Here is a 17432-nt window from a genome sequence, read left to right on the forward strand (position 1 = left end):
AAATATCATTAAGGCTACAAAACCATTAAACAAGCGTACCTTCGCGTACAAATTTATAAGACACCCATAACTGATAACGGAAGGTGCAAAACCACATTCCTGAAACAAAATGCAAACAAAGCAATCAATATACAAAGGGAGAATGAAAGTGCTTGCAAATACAAGTTAAACATATTGATAAAGCTATTTGTTATTGACATCACTACTCATTAAAAAAAATCATAATCATTTGAATAATCGAAAAGATCAAACTCAAAATATTTCTGCGTTGATGAACTATAAACAAAATTTTTCCCCAAAAGTTGATATTGACCTTTCCAGAATAATATATATTTGAATTTTATCAAATGTTATGAGAATGTAAAAAAAATTGTGTTGAAAAGATTATGTATGTATGTTATATGTATATATGTATATAGATAGATACATACATGTATTGATGTGGCACAAGATGCCCATCAAAGAAGAAATGGATCAACCACGAGCTCACAGCAAGAATGAAGCTGATAAGATGCTAGGACAAAGGACAAGGCAAAGAAATTAAGTAGCATTTTAATTTTATGTTTATGCTGTAAATGGTATGAGAGGCCATGTTATGGTATTTTGAATTGTAGTAGCAATTATTAAGAAAATTGTAAAAATCAAATTTTAAAAATTTGAAATTTGAAGTTTCAAATCTTGAATAAATTAATTCAAATAATACATAAGGCCCATGTATGCTTGGCCAACCAAGAGAAGATAATAATGGGAGGATTAAACAAGCTCTTTCTGACACTAGTGTATCACCCCTCACCCAAAAAAAAAATAACTTTTTCTATCCTTTTCCCTCCTATTTTGCAATTCAAATGTCATGTGTAAAACCATTTAAGCCTAATGGAATGAAGAGAGAATGGTCTTTCTTGTGTTGCAAAATTTGGACTTTCTCCAAGAAGAGGAGGCTTGTTGACCGGCCCTCAAACTTGAAGACCCTTGGTGATTTGTACAACCTTGCTATACATTCATTTATGATGAAGAAGATTGGGAGGATTGATTTGAGAGCAGTATGACTCTCCTACTCACTCCTTCCATCATAGACATAATGAATTGAATATTATTCATGCCCAAATTTTCCCCAATTATATTTCTCTTGGTCTCCTTGTGGCTTAGTACCACAAAATGAATGTATAGCTAGCTTAAGAACCTATATCTTCATTATTTTTAGTTGAGGAAGGATGGTTCACACATCATTTTTCATTCTTAGTAGTCTCATCAGTATAACTGTGAGAATTAAATCCAAAAATAACCAAACAAGCAAGCATTAACCTGAAATTTACCTTCAGTCTTTCAAAAACAACCAGACATTTGTCCTCATTCCGGTCATTTGTATATCCGTCCATCATAGTATGATATAAATCAATTGGTGCATCAATTCCTTGTTCCTCCATCTCCCGCACGAGATCTTCAGATCTAGACATGTTGCCAGACTGACTACATGGGTTAGCAAAAGCTTTTAGTCATTACAATGACCGCATTAAATGTGAAATTTTTTAAACCAACTCTATATATTCACGCAAAACTATGCAGAGAAAAAAAGCAGCAAAAGTAACACTTGCAAATAAAAGTGCTAAAACAGTTGAAATCCATATGATAGTTCGATAAAAAATTACTGATCAGAATTTTATGCAATAAAAAAAGAAATTGTTTAATAATTTCCAAGCTCTTTATTGAAATCATGGCTAAATAGTCTCCTCATAACACTGATTTGACATTTTCCATGTTAAGTAAAAGATTTCAACGGAAAGAAACTAAAGATTGGAAAGGTGCAATACACAAACCAAAGTTGATACACATGCGGTAATAACAGTGAACAAATGTCCACTAGCGGTCTACATGAAAAAGAAATTTTGAAAAAGAGTATTAAATATAGCAGATCAGAATGCTTCCGAAAAACTAACCAATTGGCATAGATAATATTGCTATATATGATAGCATTGAGTGCTGCTAGCTTCTGTTTTGCCTCCATAAATAATTTCTCTGCAGATCTTCCAAAACAAGAAAAAAGGAATTAGAAAGTCAGCTCAAATATACAAACATCTACGAACAACAATCATAAATATATATTAGGAAAAATCAACATCAACTCCCTGACGTTAATATGGTTATAAAATAAGCAAATGTACTCGAGTTATAAGGTACGACATTGGAAAAATCAACACCACCTTCTAAACCAAAATTCAACATTGCAAGTTAAAGAGAGAGAGGGAGAAAGAAAACTACTCGAGTTATAAGGTACCACATTGGTATGAAAGTCACAAAATTGCAACGAAATACAAGTAATCATTGAATCTAAGTCCCAGCTCTGACACCTCAAACAAGAAAAGCAACAAAGAACAGTAAAGACAAGCTTGTATCTGAGCAAAAAAAAAAAAAAGCTCGTTTCTGAGCACAATTGGGTTTTAAGAATAATTCAACCACAAAACTGGAATATTCTTTAATGGCTTTGCTTGCTTAAAATTAAAAAAAAATGTGATGCAACCATAGCAAATGCAAAGAAAGCCATCAGAACAATTTTAGAGCATAGGGTGTTAACTCCTATTGAACAATTTAGAACAATAGCTAAAAGATGACCTCTATAAAGAAAGGGTAAATTATGCGTTGGTTTTTAACATGTAGACCGCATCAGTCCATATTTTTTAAATACTTCACTTGAATCCCTCAGATCATTTTCCACTTAAACTTAAGTTTCCGTTATAACTACTTGAATTTTTGCTAGAATAACCCTAAAAACCCTTGCATAAATAATTTAACTTAGGAATTATGCTGTGATAGCATTGCTTCATCACTTGACAGCTGTGATGCTTCCCCTTTCTCTAAGATTTAGGGTGTTATTTTCATTCCCAGCCGACAACAAGAGATTAGGAGTTCAACCACATGCTTCAATAGCTACAACTTCCCTTGCACTCCAACAAAAATTTACTGCTCCTAAGTTTGTAGGGGACATTTGGTTATCCACAAAGAAAAAATCACTTCGAAAAAAAAATAAGCAGCTATAATGCTTAGAAACTAGATCTAAGTGCTATTGTGATTCATATGCCATTTTTTTACCTCTCGGTTCCTTTTGATTGTTGTCAATCCATCACTCCTTACTCTTATTTTTTTATAGAAAACCACACATTTATTAAGTATTAAAGCTAAAGCAAAGTGATGCTGCTTGAAAATTAGATCTAAGCTGTCATATTTTATTAAAAATATGTTACTCTCACATTGATCTATAAATCTAGAGTGGGGCGTACTTACGGAGAATATTTGTGCAGCTCACCTAAGACTAGAGGAATTGTTGCAGTGCATTGATATTATTCTAGATCACTCGTTGATATTTAGATCTAGAGAAAAGTGAGTAATGGAGCAATCTTTGCTCATAAACTTGGAGCAGTCGTGCTAGCAGAGGAGAGAGATGACATGGAAATGGACAAAGCAAAAGGTGAGGAAGACGGTCATGACAAAAGATTTTTAGTCATTTCCCCACTAAAAATGATTAAAAGCATCATGTACAAGGTCGCACAATTGCATTAAATGGCGAAGAATAACATATCAGCTCGGTTGGGACCTAATTGCAAGATAAAATGGCATCTAAATCTAAGTGAAGTGTTTTTTAAAAAAATATGAGCCAACATAAAACACAATTTATACCTCAGGAACATGAAAAACTAAAGTTTCATTTGAATTTTACTTTTTATCACTTTCCTTATCCATTCTTAGGTTTTAGACTATTGAATTGGCTAATCATTGTATGTAGAAGTTGGATGCCTAAAATCTAAGAATGTTGATTTTAGGTAGGAGATGCCCTCTTCTTAATTTTAGCTAGTAGGAATTTGAATTGATATTTGCATTATAAGCATTGTTGATGCAAAGAAAATCAGAATTTCATTTGATTTATCAGATTCCTCCTCTCTCATCACTGTCCCACCAACTGTTCAGGGAAACAGGAACACCACTCTCCTTCCCCTTTTCTCTCTGTTTTGGCTAGGACAAAAGCCAATAAGATTAGGGTAGATATCCAAACATCCGGATTTTACATTGGAAAGCTTCTTGTTGTTAAAAATCTATCATTTCAACGGAAATTCCAGCAACAGTGAGGCGTAGAACAGAGGGAATCATTTACATGCCTGTCCACAAATCCCTACCACTGTATAATCTAGGACTCTTGGATCATTTAACCAATTGTTTGTTGCTTGATTCCTAGAGTTTTGGATCATTTAACTTATTAAACGTTAAAGCATGTAGAACTGTCAACCACTGTGAATAGTTCCCAACCTCATCATAGCTTTATTCATCAACAAAAAAACAAAATACATATACAGACTTTTTTATAATTCCTTGGCATGAAACCTAGGTTAATAATTCTGAAAAGCCCTCAGTATACATGCTCAATCTTCTAAAAACAGAAAATTAATAGTTTAAATCTCTGTATCTAATGTAATTTTCACAAATGTTGATAAACAAATATTTAATGAATTAGTTAAAAACTTGAATTACAAATTAAGTGAAATGCTGGGAAAGTTAAATATTCAATCTAATTAGTCATTGAATTGGCAACGCATATCTTCTCACCAAAAAGGAACGTTGACAAACTGAACAACAATACTAAACAAATTATGAAGCAATGAATAACAATACTAAACAAATTATAAAGTTCAATAAAATCAGGCAAATGATTTCAGTATTTCTGGAAATTCTGATAATTTCGTGAAAACAATGAGTATTATGTTCTGCTTTATTGATGATATCCTTAAATTAAAGGACGATATGATCAAAATTAAAGACCAGAAAAAATAAGTAAAATGAGAAGGAATTCTTACTCAGCATCATTGATATTGGCATAACCACCAATGAGGATGCTATATGTCACCAATGTTAACTCGATACCCTCACTTTTCATTTCTTCAGTACAAGACAAGGCACCTCGCATATCTCTAGCAACCGCGTATGCGTGGACAAGGCTGCATGAAATGAGCTACCTTCAATATGACAAGTTAAGGATCATACAATAAAATCAAATTTCAGTTACCCCAATTATTTGGGGTCGATGTTAAATATCATCATTCTCCAGTCATTCATATTAAGTTATACATGAGTGAATAATGCGCGTTTTGCAAAAAAAAATATATATATATATATACTACTTTTAAACATATCACTTTTATACCTTCTTCCTTACCAAATTATTCAAAACTCAATCTTACTCATCTTGTCAGTGCATCTTCTATCATCATTGTGCATGATAAAATCATATAAATCCATTTTTTAATATATGTTATCTTCTATAATGTGTACATTACTATCCTCCTAGAAAATCATTTTCCAATTTATCTTATCATTTCCATTTTCACTAGATTCAATTTTATATATTACTACTTTTTTGCTCAAAATTTTACTCCATGTAGCAAACCCAATTGAATGGTAAATTTAAAATATATATACATATATTTAAGTAGTGTTTTCAAAGAGCCAAGTCAATGCGATGTACAAGGATTCCATTTTGCTTCAATGTACAAAGCACAAAGCAAAATGGTGCATTATAATTTATAAACTAGAGCATTCATGACTTATATATTAATATGCATATTTTATTAGCACAAAATAGTTATTTAATTAGTCAATTTTAAATTACACATGGTAATAATTTTCAACAAAAATAATAATATTTTAATGATAGTTATTTCCAGGCATTCAAAATTATGAAAAAAAAAATCAAAGATATGAATAGCAGGGCACTGAAATAATACTTACAATTAAGAAAGCTTATGAAATTCAATGACTAACTAGAAACTGGGAGGTGGAGGCAGCATGAAGAACGAGAGTGTGAAGATGAGGTATGAGAAGCATTTTTGGGAAGAAGGTTGTGAGCAAGAAGCTGTTGAGGCTAACAGTAAGAACCAATTAAGCATATAAGAAAACTGGTGGGCAAGTGAACATAAAGAGAAGAACCATCAAGAAGTAACTAGCTAAAGTGGGAGATAATAGTTTGTGATAGATGAAAATAGAGTTTCATCATCATAATTATAAAAGGAAGATCTCAATGTTAACTTCTTTATGAAAAAAGAAACAAAAATAGTAAAAGTAAACAAAGAAGTAACATAATATGTTAATAAAAAACTTTAAGTAATAGAAATTATAAAAAGGCAATATAGTCATTTTTAAATAATATTATTTTTTAATTTTATAGATATAGGAAGAGGAGCATAATTGACATTGAAGATGATGAAAAAATTGGGAGGATATTGATATAAGTGAGAATGAGAGGGTGAAAAAGAAATCAACTATGATGTTGATTCTCCTGAAGCCCTCTTAGTGATAGAAGTAGGCGAGACTTTTGAATTCAAACTCTTAGGCATAACTAAATTATTTTAGACTTGCTACTTATTTTTACTTACTTATAGCTTAGACTTTTTACTTATCATGGAGTGCTTGTATGGCTTCGTATGATGATATTTTGACACTTTAGGATTACTGATGCAGCAACAAGACAAACATCAAGGACAATATCACAAATTAAGGCACTCTATCAAGAATTGGGCAATTCATCATGCACATTTCCCCATACAAGCCCCTGAACAGCCCATAATCTCTTCAAAATTATTGTAGAATAATTAATAAGCTTAATTTAAAATCACTTGGTAGGTAGGAGGATCTTATCAATCAAGGAAGCAATAATCTTCATCAATTGCTTAATTTCATGACTATTCTACTTGCATATTGGGCAAATTTAAATATTCATATTTTTTTCAAAACTTTAAATTTTGTTTTATTTCACTTAGTTTCTTTTCCTTTGTATTAGGACAAGTCATCAATCCATGTAATAGTGACTTATTGGTTCTTAAGGCTTTAAGAAATTGTCTAGGCTTAGAAAAGGCCTACAAATGAACCTTCCTTTTTATTTTTTTAGATTCATTGAATAAAGAGACTATTTATTTGTCCAAATTTCGAATAAAAAGGCATAGTTTTCTACTCTACGGTGAAGCTTGGTGACTAATCCCCTAAGATTTTGATAAGTCATTAGCTATCTTTTCTCACCGTTGTTCCTTCTCTTTCCCAACAAATTAACATCTCCTCTACATAGCCTCGAGCATAACTTTCCTAAACCCCAAAACAAGTCCAACCTTTTCAAAACTCTCTCAAATATTCCCCATATCCCTCATAACCTCCCACAGGCTCAACTCCTCAATCAACCAAAGATAAAATAGCCTAAAGCCTAATATTTAAAGACAATTTCATGTTGTGAGCAATCTGATTAAAAATATCATAACTCCTTAAGCACTAGAGCACCTCCCCATGTTCCTCCTAGAAAATTTTGTCATTTGATAGCCTAGGAGTATCAACATCCAACTTGTACAATCCCTAAATATTCATTTCATCATTACCCAAATAACCCTTCCACCACCACCCAAAGGGACACCAATCAAATCATTACCTTCACCATAAAAATCCTCTAGATCCTACGTCAATTACTCTAGAATATTTATTAGGAGAAAATTGAGCTCAATTTTTTATGATGTTACTTATTATTGAGTCTTAAGAAGGATTGCTCTCAAATGGTTTGTTTTTTTTTATATTTTTAAGTATTTTGACACTTTAATTTTGAGGCTTATGCATCAAAATACCTTGAGATTTACACACTTGGGGTTACAAATGTTAAGTTGTAGTTCCCATGCAACTTTGCATATCTCATTTCTACACATGTCTATTTTCCTGGGATGGGCTTTTGTGGATTTCTTGCTTGCAAGATATTATGGGATTTTTGCTAACTTGCGGCATGATTGGATTGAAGTTCGCAATTTTACTACCTCTTTGATCCATGGGGTGTTGTTGTTAGTAATTCGTTGGTTTGAGAATTTTTTATTCTTTTGAAATTAATTAAAAAGTTAATTTATCCCCATCTTATGTCAGTCTTATTAGCTAGCCCACACTAATATTTTATTTTTTTAGAATTTAAATATAAATCATAATTAGTATTCATTATAATGCATATTAGTACTTTTTAAACGAGAATTTGACTTTTAATAGGACACAATGGAGAAAAAGGATTCATGTAGCTGACCCCACGTAATGGGATAAAGGCTTGATGTTGTTGTTGTTGTTGTTGTTGTATCATATATCATTAAAGTATTAATGTAAAGATTCTTCGACAAGTTTTACGCTGGTTGTTGACTACTTAACGTAACCCTCTACTTTTCTCATCTAGGGCTTAAAGACCCAACAACTACGGTGTTATTGTCTCATATCATATAAATACAATTTCACAACATATGCATGAGGATATTCACAAAGAATCACCCATTATTTATGACAATTACAAACTTTTTGTTGAAATGAACATTATGTATATAAAAATTAAAATTAGTAAAAGCCATGACATATCTAAATCAAAAAAGGCTTTCATAAGGAACTTTTAAGAAATTGAATGCAATGAAGCATGGCCATTCAAAATTGTTAAATACATTGGAGATAATGACTACAAATTAGAAATTCTAGGAAATTATGGTATCCACCTAGCTCTAAATGTGATTAATTTAATATTATTTCATGATCACGTTGTCAAATCATTTCTTGGATTATCCTCCATTTCCATCTCTTCCATGTGAATCCACATTCAATCCTCTATTAGATACTATTGTACAGCATATTCTTAAGACTAATTTAGATGATGAGATCATATCCATTATTGACAGTGGAAACTAGGGATATTTTATTCACTGTCGTGACAACAAGCTTGCATGTGGTAATTCATGGATTATTCTATTATGTTGAGATTTGCTTAATGTGCAATTCTCAATTCGTCAAATTCAAATTTTTTCAAGCAAGATAGAGTGTGAAATTTTCAAAGTTTACATCCATCAAAAACACAAGATATATACAATGACAACATGGCAAAAATTTTATTTTTTATTTTAATAATTTGAGTACCTATTTTGTTGACTCACGTGTTTTCAAGATTTTCTAGCCCTACTCTTCTCATCCTCTTTGAGATGGTGACCTCATTTTGTCCTGATCATGACCTCATTTTTTCATAATCATTGATCCACCCGTCCCTCTTCATTCTTGTAAGGAGCAAAAGCAGCCATCATCTTTTTACTACTTATCATCTAAGTAGCCAACACCACCTGTTTCAATCTTTTCTTTACTAACAATTTCATAGGTTGGTTTGTAAACCTTTCATCTTTTAAATGGATAAATAATATTTGATGTTATAAGTACTTTGACCTATTTTTGTCATGCTAAAATCATTAATTTCAGGATATAAGTGATGCATTGATTTATTTTCATAATTATTAAGTACTATAGTATAATAATACTGGAATGTTGCCAGTATTTTCAAAATACTAAGCACAGCGTGAGGCGCAAGGGTTTATTTTAACTCTATATGGCAGCAAAATATATCGTCATGCACATTGTTTTAGTTGAATAAAATAAATTTAAACCATACATAGCATACTTTATTTTAAAACTATCTATAGTCATATTGGTTATAGAATATTTTTTATACACTTGAACATACATGTCAATGGCACAAAATAGTACACACCATGGCATATGCTACAGCACGACGCATCCGGGGCTATTTACTTGGCACGGTGCATAGTTGAAAATGGCACAAGCTATTTATGTAATGTTGGAGCAATAACGTATTGCGTGAATCTCACTTTTTTCCTTTTTTTTTTTTTTTTTTGCATAGCGTGAATCCCACATAACACATGCTATATTATTTTTTAGGGTTTAAAATTTTAAATTAATCTTTATATTTATATTTGTTAATTTATTAATTTATTTTTTTCAAATAATAAATAAAAAAGACCTATGCCCTAGCCGTCTCCCTCTAGCTCACTTAGCATCTCGACTTCGGAAGGCATCATCTCCCATCTCGGTATATCGGCTTCAAATAGAAAAAACATCGCATCAGTCATGTATCTCCCTCTAGGCTTCTCAGCTTTGAACAAAGAAGAGCAATCAACTGTACATTGCATCTCGCGCCTCTCCTCCTCAGTTTCAATGCAGCTCTTCTCAACATCAAGAAGATCATCTCCCTTAATCCTACCATCAAAGAATCCCGCAAGGCCCCGCCTCTTCTCCACAAAAAAGTTGAGAACTCACCCAGAACATGTCATCAAACGCCGCCATCGCAACCACCTCAAGATAAGCTCGGACGCCATCATTACATGTAAGAGTGCCAAATTTTTTAAGATGAAAGCAAAAGTTCCTCATAATTTTATTAGTTACAAACTAAATATATTATGATTATTAGTCAAATTTCTTCAAAGTTTCTACTGAGATTTATGAATGACAAAATCATTACTTTTGTATAATCTATTATTCATCATTTCACCCAAATATCTAAAATAAAAGCATAAGAATTTCCAAATGCAATTTTGCTTATAGGTATTCTAAAAAAAACAAATTTAGTTCAAACTACAAAGATATATAGAACCTTCATGGAATATACAATCTTAGCAAATGAAAACCATAATAATTGTGTGACATGTATTTTTTGTGGAAAAATTACAGAGCAAGGTATTACTCATCATAAACAAAATTTAGTTGGGGGTTTAAAAAATACTAAAGCTTGCTCTAATTTCCCAAAGCATGTGAATGATGAAATATAAGATTCTTTAAAGAAGAACAGAGACATAAAAGACCAAACTAATGAAATGTCATATGCCAATAATGATGAAAACGATGATTTTGATGTGATGTTGGATGATGACATTTTATGCATTGGACCATCCAAAAGATACCAGGCAATAAAATCTAATACATTTAGTCAAAGTTAAACAACTTCTATGCTTAAAACCCTAGGGCTAAAGGACCATTGGATACATATTTTATTGAAAACCTGATGATGTGATGAAGCAAATAAAAGGTAAATTCTACAATGAGATAGATGCTGCCATGAAAAAAATGAGAGAAAAATATATTCAAACATTTTGTCGATGGGTGTCTGATGTGACATTACATTCAATGATATTAAGTATGATGACTTCCTTATTATAATAGAGGCAGTTGGACAATTTGATCATTGGATTAAACATACTTTCCATCATGAGGTGCACATCTTTTTCTTAAAACAAAAAGGACATACAAAAACTACTATAAAACCATAAGGAAATTCACCTTAGATACGGTTGTTCTCTTACAGCTAATGATTTGACATCACGTAATGGGAAACTTTTAGTCATTTTTTGGCGAATTGTCCAAAAGGAATAGCATTCATTAAGTTAGTTGATATCAATTCTTATTCAAAGAATGTAGTGAAGCATTTGAATTGATAAATAAGTTTGTTGAGGACATTGGGTCACATGGTGTGCATTCAAATGGTTACAAATGATGCCTATGAAAACATTCTTGTAAGTGTGTCACTCACTATAAACTTCCATTTGGTTTGAGTTATATAAAGTAGGATATTAATTTATTGTTGCATGACTATTAATATTATTGTACGAAAAATATTTAAGGATAAATATCAATACATACTGGACTCCTTAAGCAGCTCATTGTCTGATGTGGGCTCCGAAAATTCGGCCCCGGCCTCCCCGCCGCGCAATTTCTTTTTGCTTTGAGCGAGGGGGAGTTTTAACAGAATAAGTTCCGGGGTAAATTTTGGAAGGCAGATAGGTTTGTAGATAAGACACTACCCAGAGATTTCGCCCTCATTTTGTGAGGACTTTATGATCTGAGTTCTGGTTTCCTATAGGCGCAAGCCCCTATAGTTAATTACCCCTCTCGATAACGAGAGAGAACTTTCGATTAAGGCTAGTCATCAATCAGATACGTATGGCAATGAGAAACATGATTTAAGTAAAATTATAATTAATAATAAGCAATAGTTTGATATTTAAATAATAATAAAAGTTCTTAAATATCTCACTACTTTCAACTGATTGATGGCTAGTGTATGGCAAAGGAGCTCCACACAAAATTTTGCAATTAAAGTCCTAAACCTAACTAGTAGTTAATATGAATTTGAACATATTTGGAATATATTTAAACATATAAGTACAAAATGAAATTATGTATAGATTGTTTTCATGAAGTTTTATATTTTTTAAAGCAGAATGGATCATGGTGGACTCAAAGATTTAGTTTATGTAGAATATAATAGGGCATTGAATCGCAAATAAAATCATAGTGACGTACTTGACCCTACTTCTTTAAAATGATATAAATGATGTAAATAAGTGGCTAATAAAAAAAATAGATAATGAATCAAATGAAGATAATGAATTAATTACTCATAATGATGATTTGACATGAAATACTGTTGCAAAAGCCACTAGCATTTATGACAAAAGCTACAATATTTTAGAGTGATCGAAAGGAAAATAAAATGATTTTTTTTTCACGCACTCACTATATATATATAGTTTATGCTTGTTTATAATGGACGTAAATCATGCCTTAATAGGCTGGCTATAGATATATTCACAATTTTAAAAGATATTATGAAAGATAATAGATGAGACACTCTTGGATATATATGAATATGCCAGATGTGATTGCACATGAATATGTTAACATAGAATTGCATTGATTTTTATTATTTATATGAATAATCATGACTCAACATATTGTGCATCATCTTAAAACAATCGATACATTTTGACAGGCAATATTATTCTAATGGCATTCCTTATATTGATATTATATTATAAATCATATATCTTTTAATGTTCATCACCTTGCCATTTATATTTTAATGAATAGAAGTTACCTATTAAATTTATATATCAAATATATTTATGGTAAATTTTTTAATAGAATCTACTAGTTTGCACAGTGGACCGTTACTACAGAAGTATATCTTTCACAATAGTTTTTTCATTAATTCGGCATTTGTGTTTGGATTGAAGCTCTTTATTTATACTTCTATTGAGTTTTGGGCTAGTTATTGCTCATGCAATTTGTTCCTTTCCTTTGTTTTCCTTTTCATTAGTAGATGTTCTATTTTCTTTATTGAAATATTGATAAAGACTTTATTAATGTCATCTCTTATATTTATGATCATACATTGTGCTTCAAATATTTATACATGAAAATTTTCCTCTTGAATACAAATTTTTTAAATTTGATCTAAAATCTTGAAGTTTATCCCATGGGTTTGAGATTAAATCTCTTAATCATGTCCCATATTGTTCGACTCCATATAGTGGGATGAATGGTTGATGTTGTTATTGTTTTTGTAAGTCCCGTACTATTGGGGTGTATTATCTTTCAGGCAATATTTTATAGAAAGATAATATTTTTTTGATAAATAGTGAGTAGCATAGCAGGCCAAGCCAAACAAAGGTTAAAAAAGAATGAAGGCATGGAATGAAGTCCACTTATAAAAGCAAGTATAATTTTACCTAGCCTTATAGAATTTCTTAAAGATTCAACAAAAAAAACAAATTTAAATATAAGCATCATCATTATGACTAGCCTTGTCAAAACTATTGAGGTTAGCTTTATAAATGATTTTGTTATTCCTTCCTCATCACATATGTGGACAACAAAAGAAAAATAAAGTGCAAACAACTGCTATAAAAAAATGAGTTTAATCCAAGCTAAATAAAAAAACAAAAAATTGCTCAATACACTCACTCTAATATTTTTTTCAAGGCAAGTATTAGGTGAAGGTTAAAAAAAAGATGATTTTGCTTAAAAGAATATCATAAAATTTTGCTTACTTGGTAAACACATAAGAATTAGGCTCTATTCCTCTTGCCCTCATGTTCTCAAAAGTAGCACGAGCATGATGCTTGTCTCCTCTCCTGGCATAATAGTTAACCATCAACCCAAACTCCCTTCTTGAAGGCTAAACAGGAAAAAGCATTTTCAAGGAATTAATGTAATCATTTGGAGAAAGCAAGAGCAGTGTATTGAATGCAAACAAAATAAAACTGCAGCAAAATAGCTTCATGTTGTATGACGTTCATCCAAAAGAAAGCCCGCATACTTCATATATGTACAGCCAGGCAAAGCTAAAGAACTTGCCATGATAGTTCATATTTGATCAAGTCATATAAAATAAATTCACTGCTATAATTGCAAGCATGCACCAGTAACTTTGGAACCACGATCATTTACCAATGTCAACACATTTTCTTATCAAATTACGACCAATTCCTTCAGTGCCAACTGTTAGGCCCCAACCCTTTAATGTCATTTTGTCAATCTGGGTGTTCTACCTCAGCGCCTTCCATTGGACAACTGTGTCCCGAAGAATCTAAATTTTACACATGTTGCAACTCATTAGTGCTAACTCCTAAAACCCCGATCAGGATACCCTCCTTGGGCACTTCTCCACTAAGTGATATCCAAATCTTGGCACCCAACATTGTTTTCCCAGTTGGCATTTGGCCAAAGACTTTCATCCTATTTACAACCAGCCTGTTGATTTGTTTCCCTATTCCCTTCCACTGAACTAATTCTTGTCCATGTGTCTGATCATAGCATGTTGATCGACTCATTTCCTCTAGATTTGCTTCAACTTTCATAACATTAGTAAACTCTTCTTGAAATTTAGGCTTAAGTGCTAAACACTTGACTGTTAGGTATTAATATACATGCTCCAAAAATAGTTCAAGATTTGCACACTCTTCTAATATCTGCCCAAATTAACCAACTAGCACCAAAGAGGAAAGATTTTTTCTAATGAGCAAATTAGGACCCATCATATTTTGGGCTCTTAACACAATGCAAGATGTGCCCTAGTGTATAGGCATGATACAAACAAACAAAACTAAGACATGTATGTAAGTAAACTACGTAACTAATGTAATCATCAAATGTATAATGACCCCCCACATGCATGTTCGGACATCATGCAAATAGGGGAGGATTTTAAGACAGATATCCTCCTTATTGATTAGTCTATTTTGCATTGTGTAAAGACCTAAATGACATTGCTTTAAAACTCACATAAGGAACTTAGTGGCATTCCTTAGGAAATAAAAATAGTTTAGGGCTTCCTGATCTTTCATAGTTGGGTTGTAAATATCTTTATATCGTCCTAGTAGGTGGAAAAACGGTCACATGTATCCCTTTTATTTGTATTAGATTTAGGAGGGCATTCACGTGAGTGGTGATGTAAGACGCAACCTAAGAAGCTCACCCTAGTTTTTGTAGAGTCATAAGCCCCACTTTCTAGTTGGTCATCAAGGCAACTACCCCATTAGTTTGTTATGAGTCAAATGTAAGCATTTTCTCTAGTTGGTATAGAAAATAATAGGTTCTATCCTTTTCTTGGTCAATTATAGCAATCTCCCTTTGCAACTAGCATAAACTTATTAATCTTTTCATGCACCATCCCTTCAAAAACCATAAGTGATGCCAACTTTCAATGCATTGCACCCCTTATGTCCCTTTTTAGGATGTCCTTTCCTAAGTATAGTAGGACCTAGGTATTCTCTCAAGCATTTCAGTTATGCCCAATCCAGTTGACCTATTCTTGCTCAAACTCTTGAAGAGAAGGCATCAAAATCCTTATCAAGCTATTGACACTCTAGTCACTTTATTGCCTTTCTAGTCACTCTATTGCCTTATGGACACCTTCTGCTTGACTAAACCTCCTCTTGATAGTTTGTTGCCCAAAAAACCCTTTTTTGCTAAATCAAGAACACAAACAAAACTCCTAAATTGAGAATACTCTTGCATTTTGCAGTCGAGATGTAATTAATCATTGAGGCTTACGCTCATGGAAGAACTCCACCCCCATGACTAAATAAACTTTACTTAGTCACTTATAGCCTTGAGGAAAAAATCTATAGAATACATATTCTAACCTCTCTTCCACTGATAATTAAATATTTATGTTAGGATTTGTTGGTCGTGGTAATTCCGGGACCACTACCCAAACACTGAAATCTTTTCAGTGAGAATATTTTGAAGCCCACAAGATTGACTATTTAATTTTGCAACCATAAAGGTCAGATTGATTCTACGCACAATGATTTAGATGGTATTAACCTTATAAAAACTAACGTATCAGGTTATCAATACAAATGATAGCGCTAAATTCTACAGAACTATAAAAAAATGCTGCGACTGTTCACGAGTGAGAGGATACCTTTGATATCTTCTCAAAGGCGGAGATAACGGCCTGCCAATTCTCCGGCTCTGTATCTAGAACTGTCCGGAACCTCCGGCAAGCAACATCCCGATCCTCATGCCACTTCGACCGGAACTCCCTCTTTTCCCCAGCCACCCATTTAGCCCTCTCTTCCGCCCTTGCCCTAAGCCTACTGCCATCATCCAACCTTACAGTGAGCACTCTACCATGGAACTCCATGCCATCGAACTCTACTGCCCTCCCCGCCGCCTCCTCTGCAGTTGGGCCTCCATAGATCAGGAAGCAGTACCCTACGTTCCGCTCGGGGTCCTCGTGGCCTCTGATAAGCACGACATTCTTCACCGGCCCGAACTGCCTGAAGAACTCGGCAATCTCGTTCTTCTTAATCCACAATGGAAGATTACCCAAAAAGATCTTCCCTTTCTGACGATAATCCGTGCTGCAAAGCTCCACGGCGTCACCACCATAATGACTGGTCTCTGGGTTATCATTGACTGGAGGGGAAGCAGTAGAAGGAGAAGGACAAATCTTGCTGGACAGCCAGAGCTTGCTGTCTAAAGGATTAGAAGGTGGAGAGTTTTGTGCATTTGAGGAACTGCTTAGGGGATTGCTAGAAACTTTTGGTCGGCGAACGGCGGCAGGTAGCCTGGGAGGAGATGGAGTCTTCGGCGGCAGAGGCCGTCGGGAAGAGCGGCGAAACGAAGGGGGAGATTTATGGGGTTTAGTTCCTAGGGCTTTTGGAGAGAAGAAAGTGGGAACAGAGATAACATCCATTAACTGGACGGCTCCGAATTCGCTAAAAAAAGTGTGTATTTCATGGGCGATGCGCTGAAGCTCGAGAAATTATTCTGTCTGGAATTTTGGTTACAGAGTTGTGTTTGGATGTTTACATGAAAAGTTAAAAGTTGGTGATATTTATTTGACTTACGAATTGATTGAATATTTATTGTGTATTCGTTGTGTAAAATGTGCGTATTTATTGAGTATTTTATTATGTATTTGTTGAGTATTTATTGAGTATTTGTTGCATATATATTGCGCATTTTCTGCTTATTTGTTGTGGATTTCTCTTCGTCTACAGTAAGTCCGAAAAGACAAATGAGTCGGGTAAAAAGTCAAATGAATATCCTAACTTTCCACGTAAGCACGCCACGCGTAATGATTTTACTGGCATCCGAACACTGCTCTATAACCGGATTCCGCACAGAATAATTTCTCCTGAAGCTCAGAAGGCCACATTAAATGTTAATTATGTTTGTAGGGGGTTTGTAGGGGCTGTTTGATTTACTTAAAAAGAATCACCAAAAGGAATATAGTTTGTAGAAGGAAGTTTTAAATGTTTAAGATTGTT

The 17432-nt window shown here is 33.1% G+C and overlaps 1 protein-coding gene across 1 annotated transcript in view; it reads right to left on the minus strand.

The window, feature by feature from the left end:
* LOC110102522 (pentatricopeptide repeat-containing protein At5g04810, chloroplastic) overlaps positions 1-16936 on the minus strand; it is a 28743-nt gene extending 11807 nt beyond the window's left edge. Inside the window, exons 1-6 of the mRNA XM_020830881.2 lie at positions 16079-16936; positions 13698-13825; positions 4839-4979; positions 1935-2021; positions 1314-1467; positions 40-99 (exon numbers count right to left, since the gene is read on the minus strand). Coding sequence (XP_020686540.2) covers positions 40-99; positions 1314-1467; positions 1935-2021; positions 4839-4979; positions 13698-13825; positions 16079-16855 — 1347 coding nt within the window. The 5' untranslated portion in view covers positions 16856-16936. The remainder of the gene's footprint in view (positions 1-39; positions 100-1313; positions 1468-1934; positions 2022-4838; positions 4980-13697; positions 13826-16078) is intronic.
* Between the last annotated feature and the right edge of the window lie 496 nt (positions 16937-17432).

This window comes from Dendrobium catenatum, unplaced genomic scaffold, assembly GCF_001605985.2.
Source record: "Dendrobium catenatum unplaced genomic scaffold, ASM160598v2 fragScaff_scaffold_932, whole genome shotgun sequence".
Taxonomy (NCBI): domain Eukaryota; kingdom Viridiplantae; phylum Streptophyta; class Magnoliopsida; order Asparagales; family Orchidaceae; genus Dendrobium; species Dendrobium catenatum.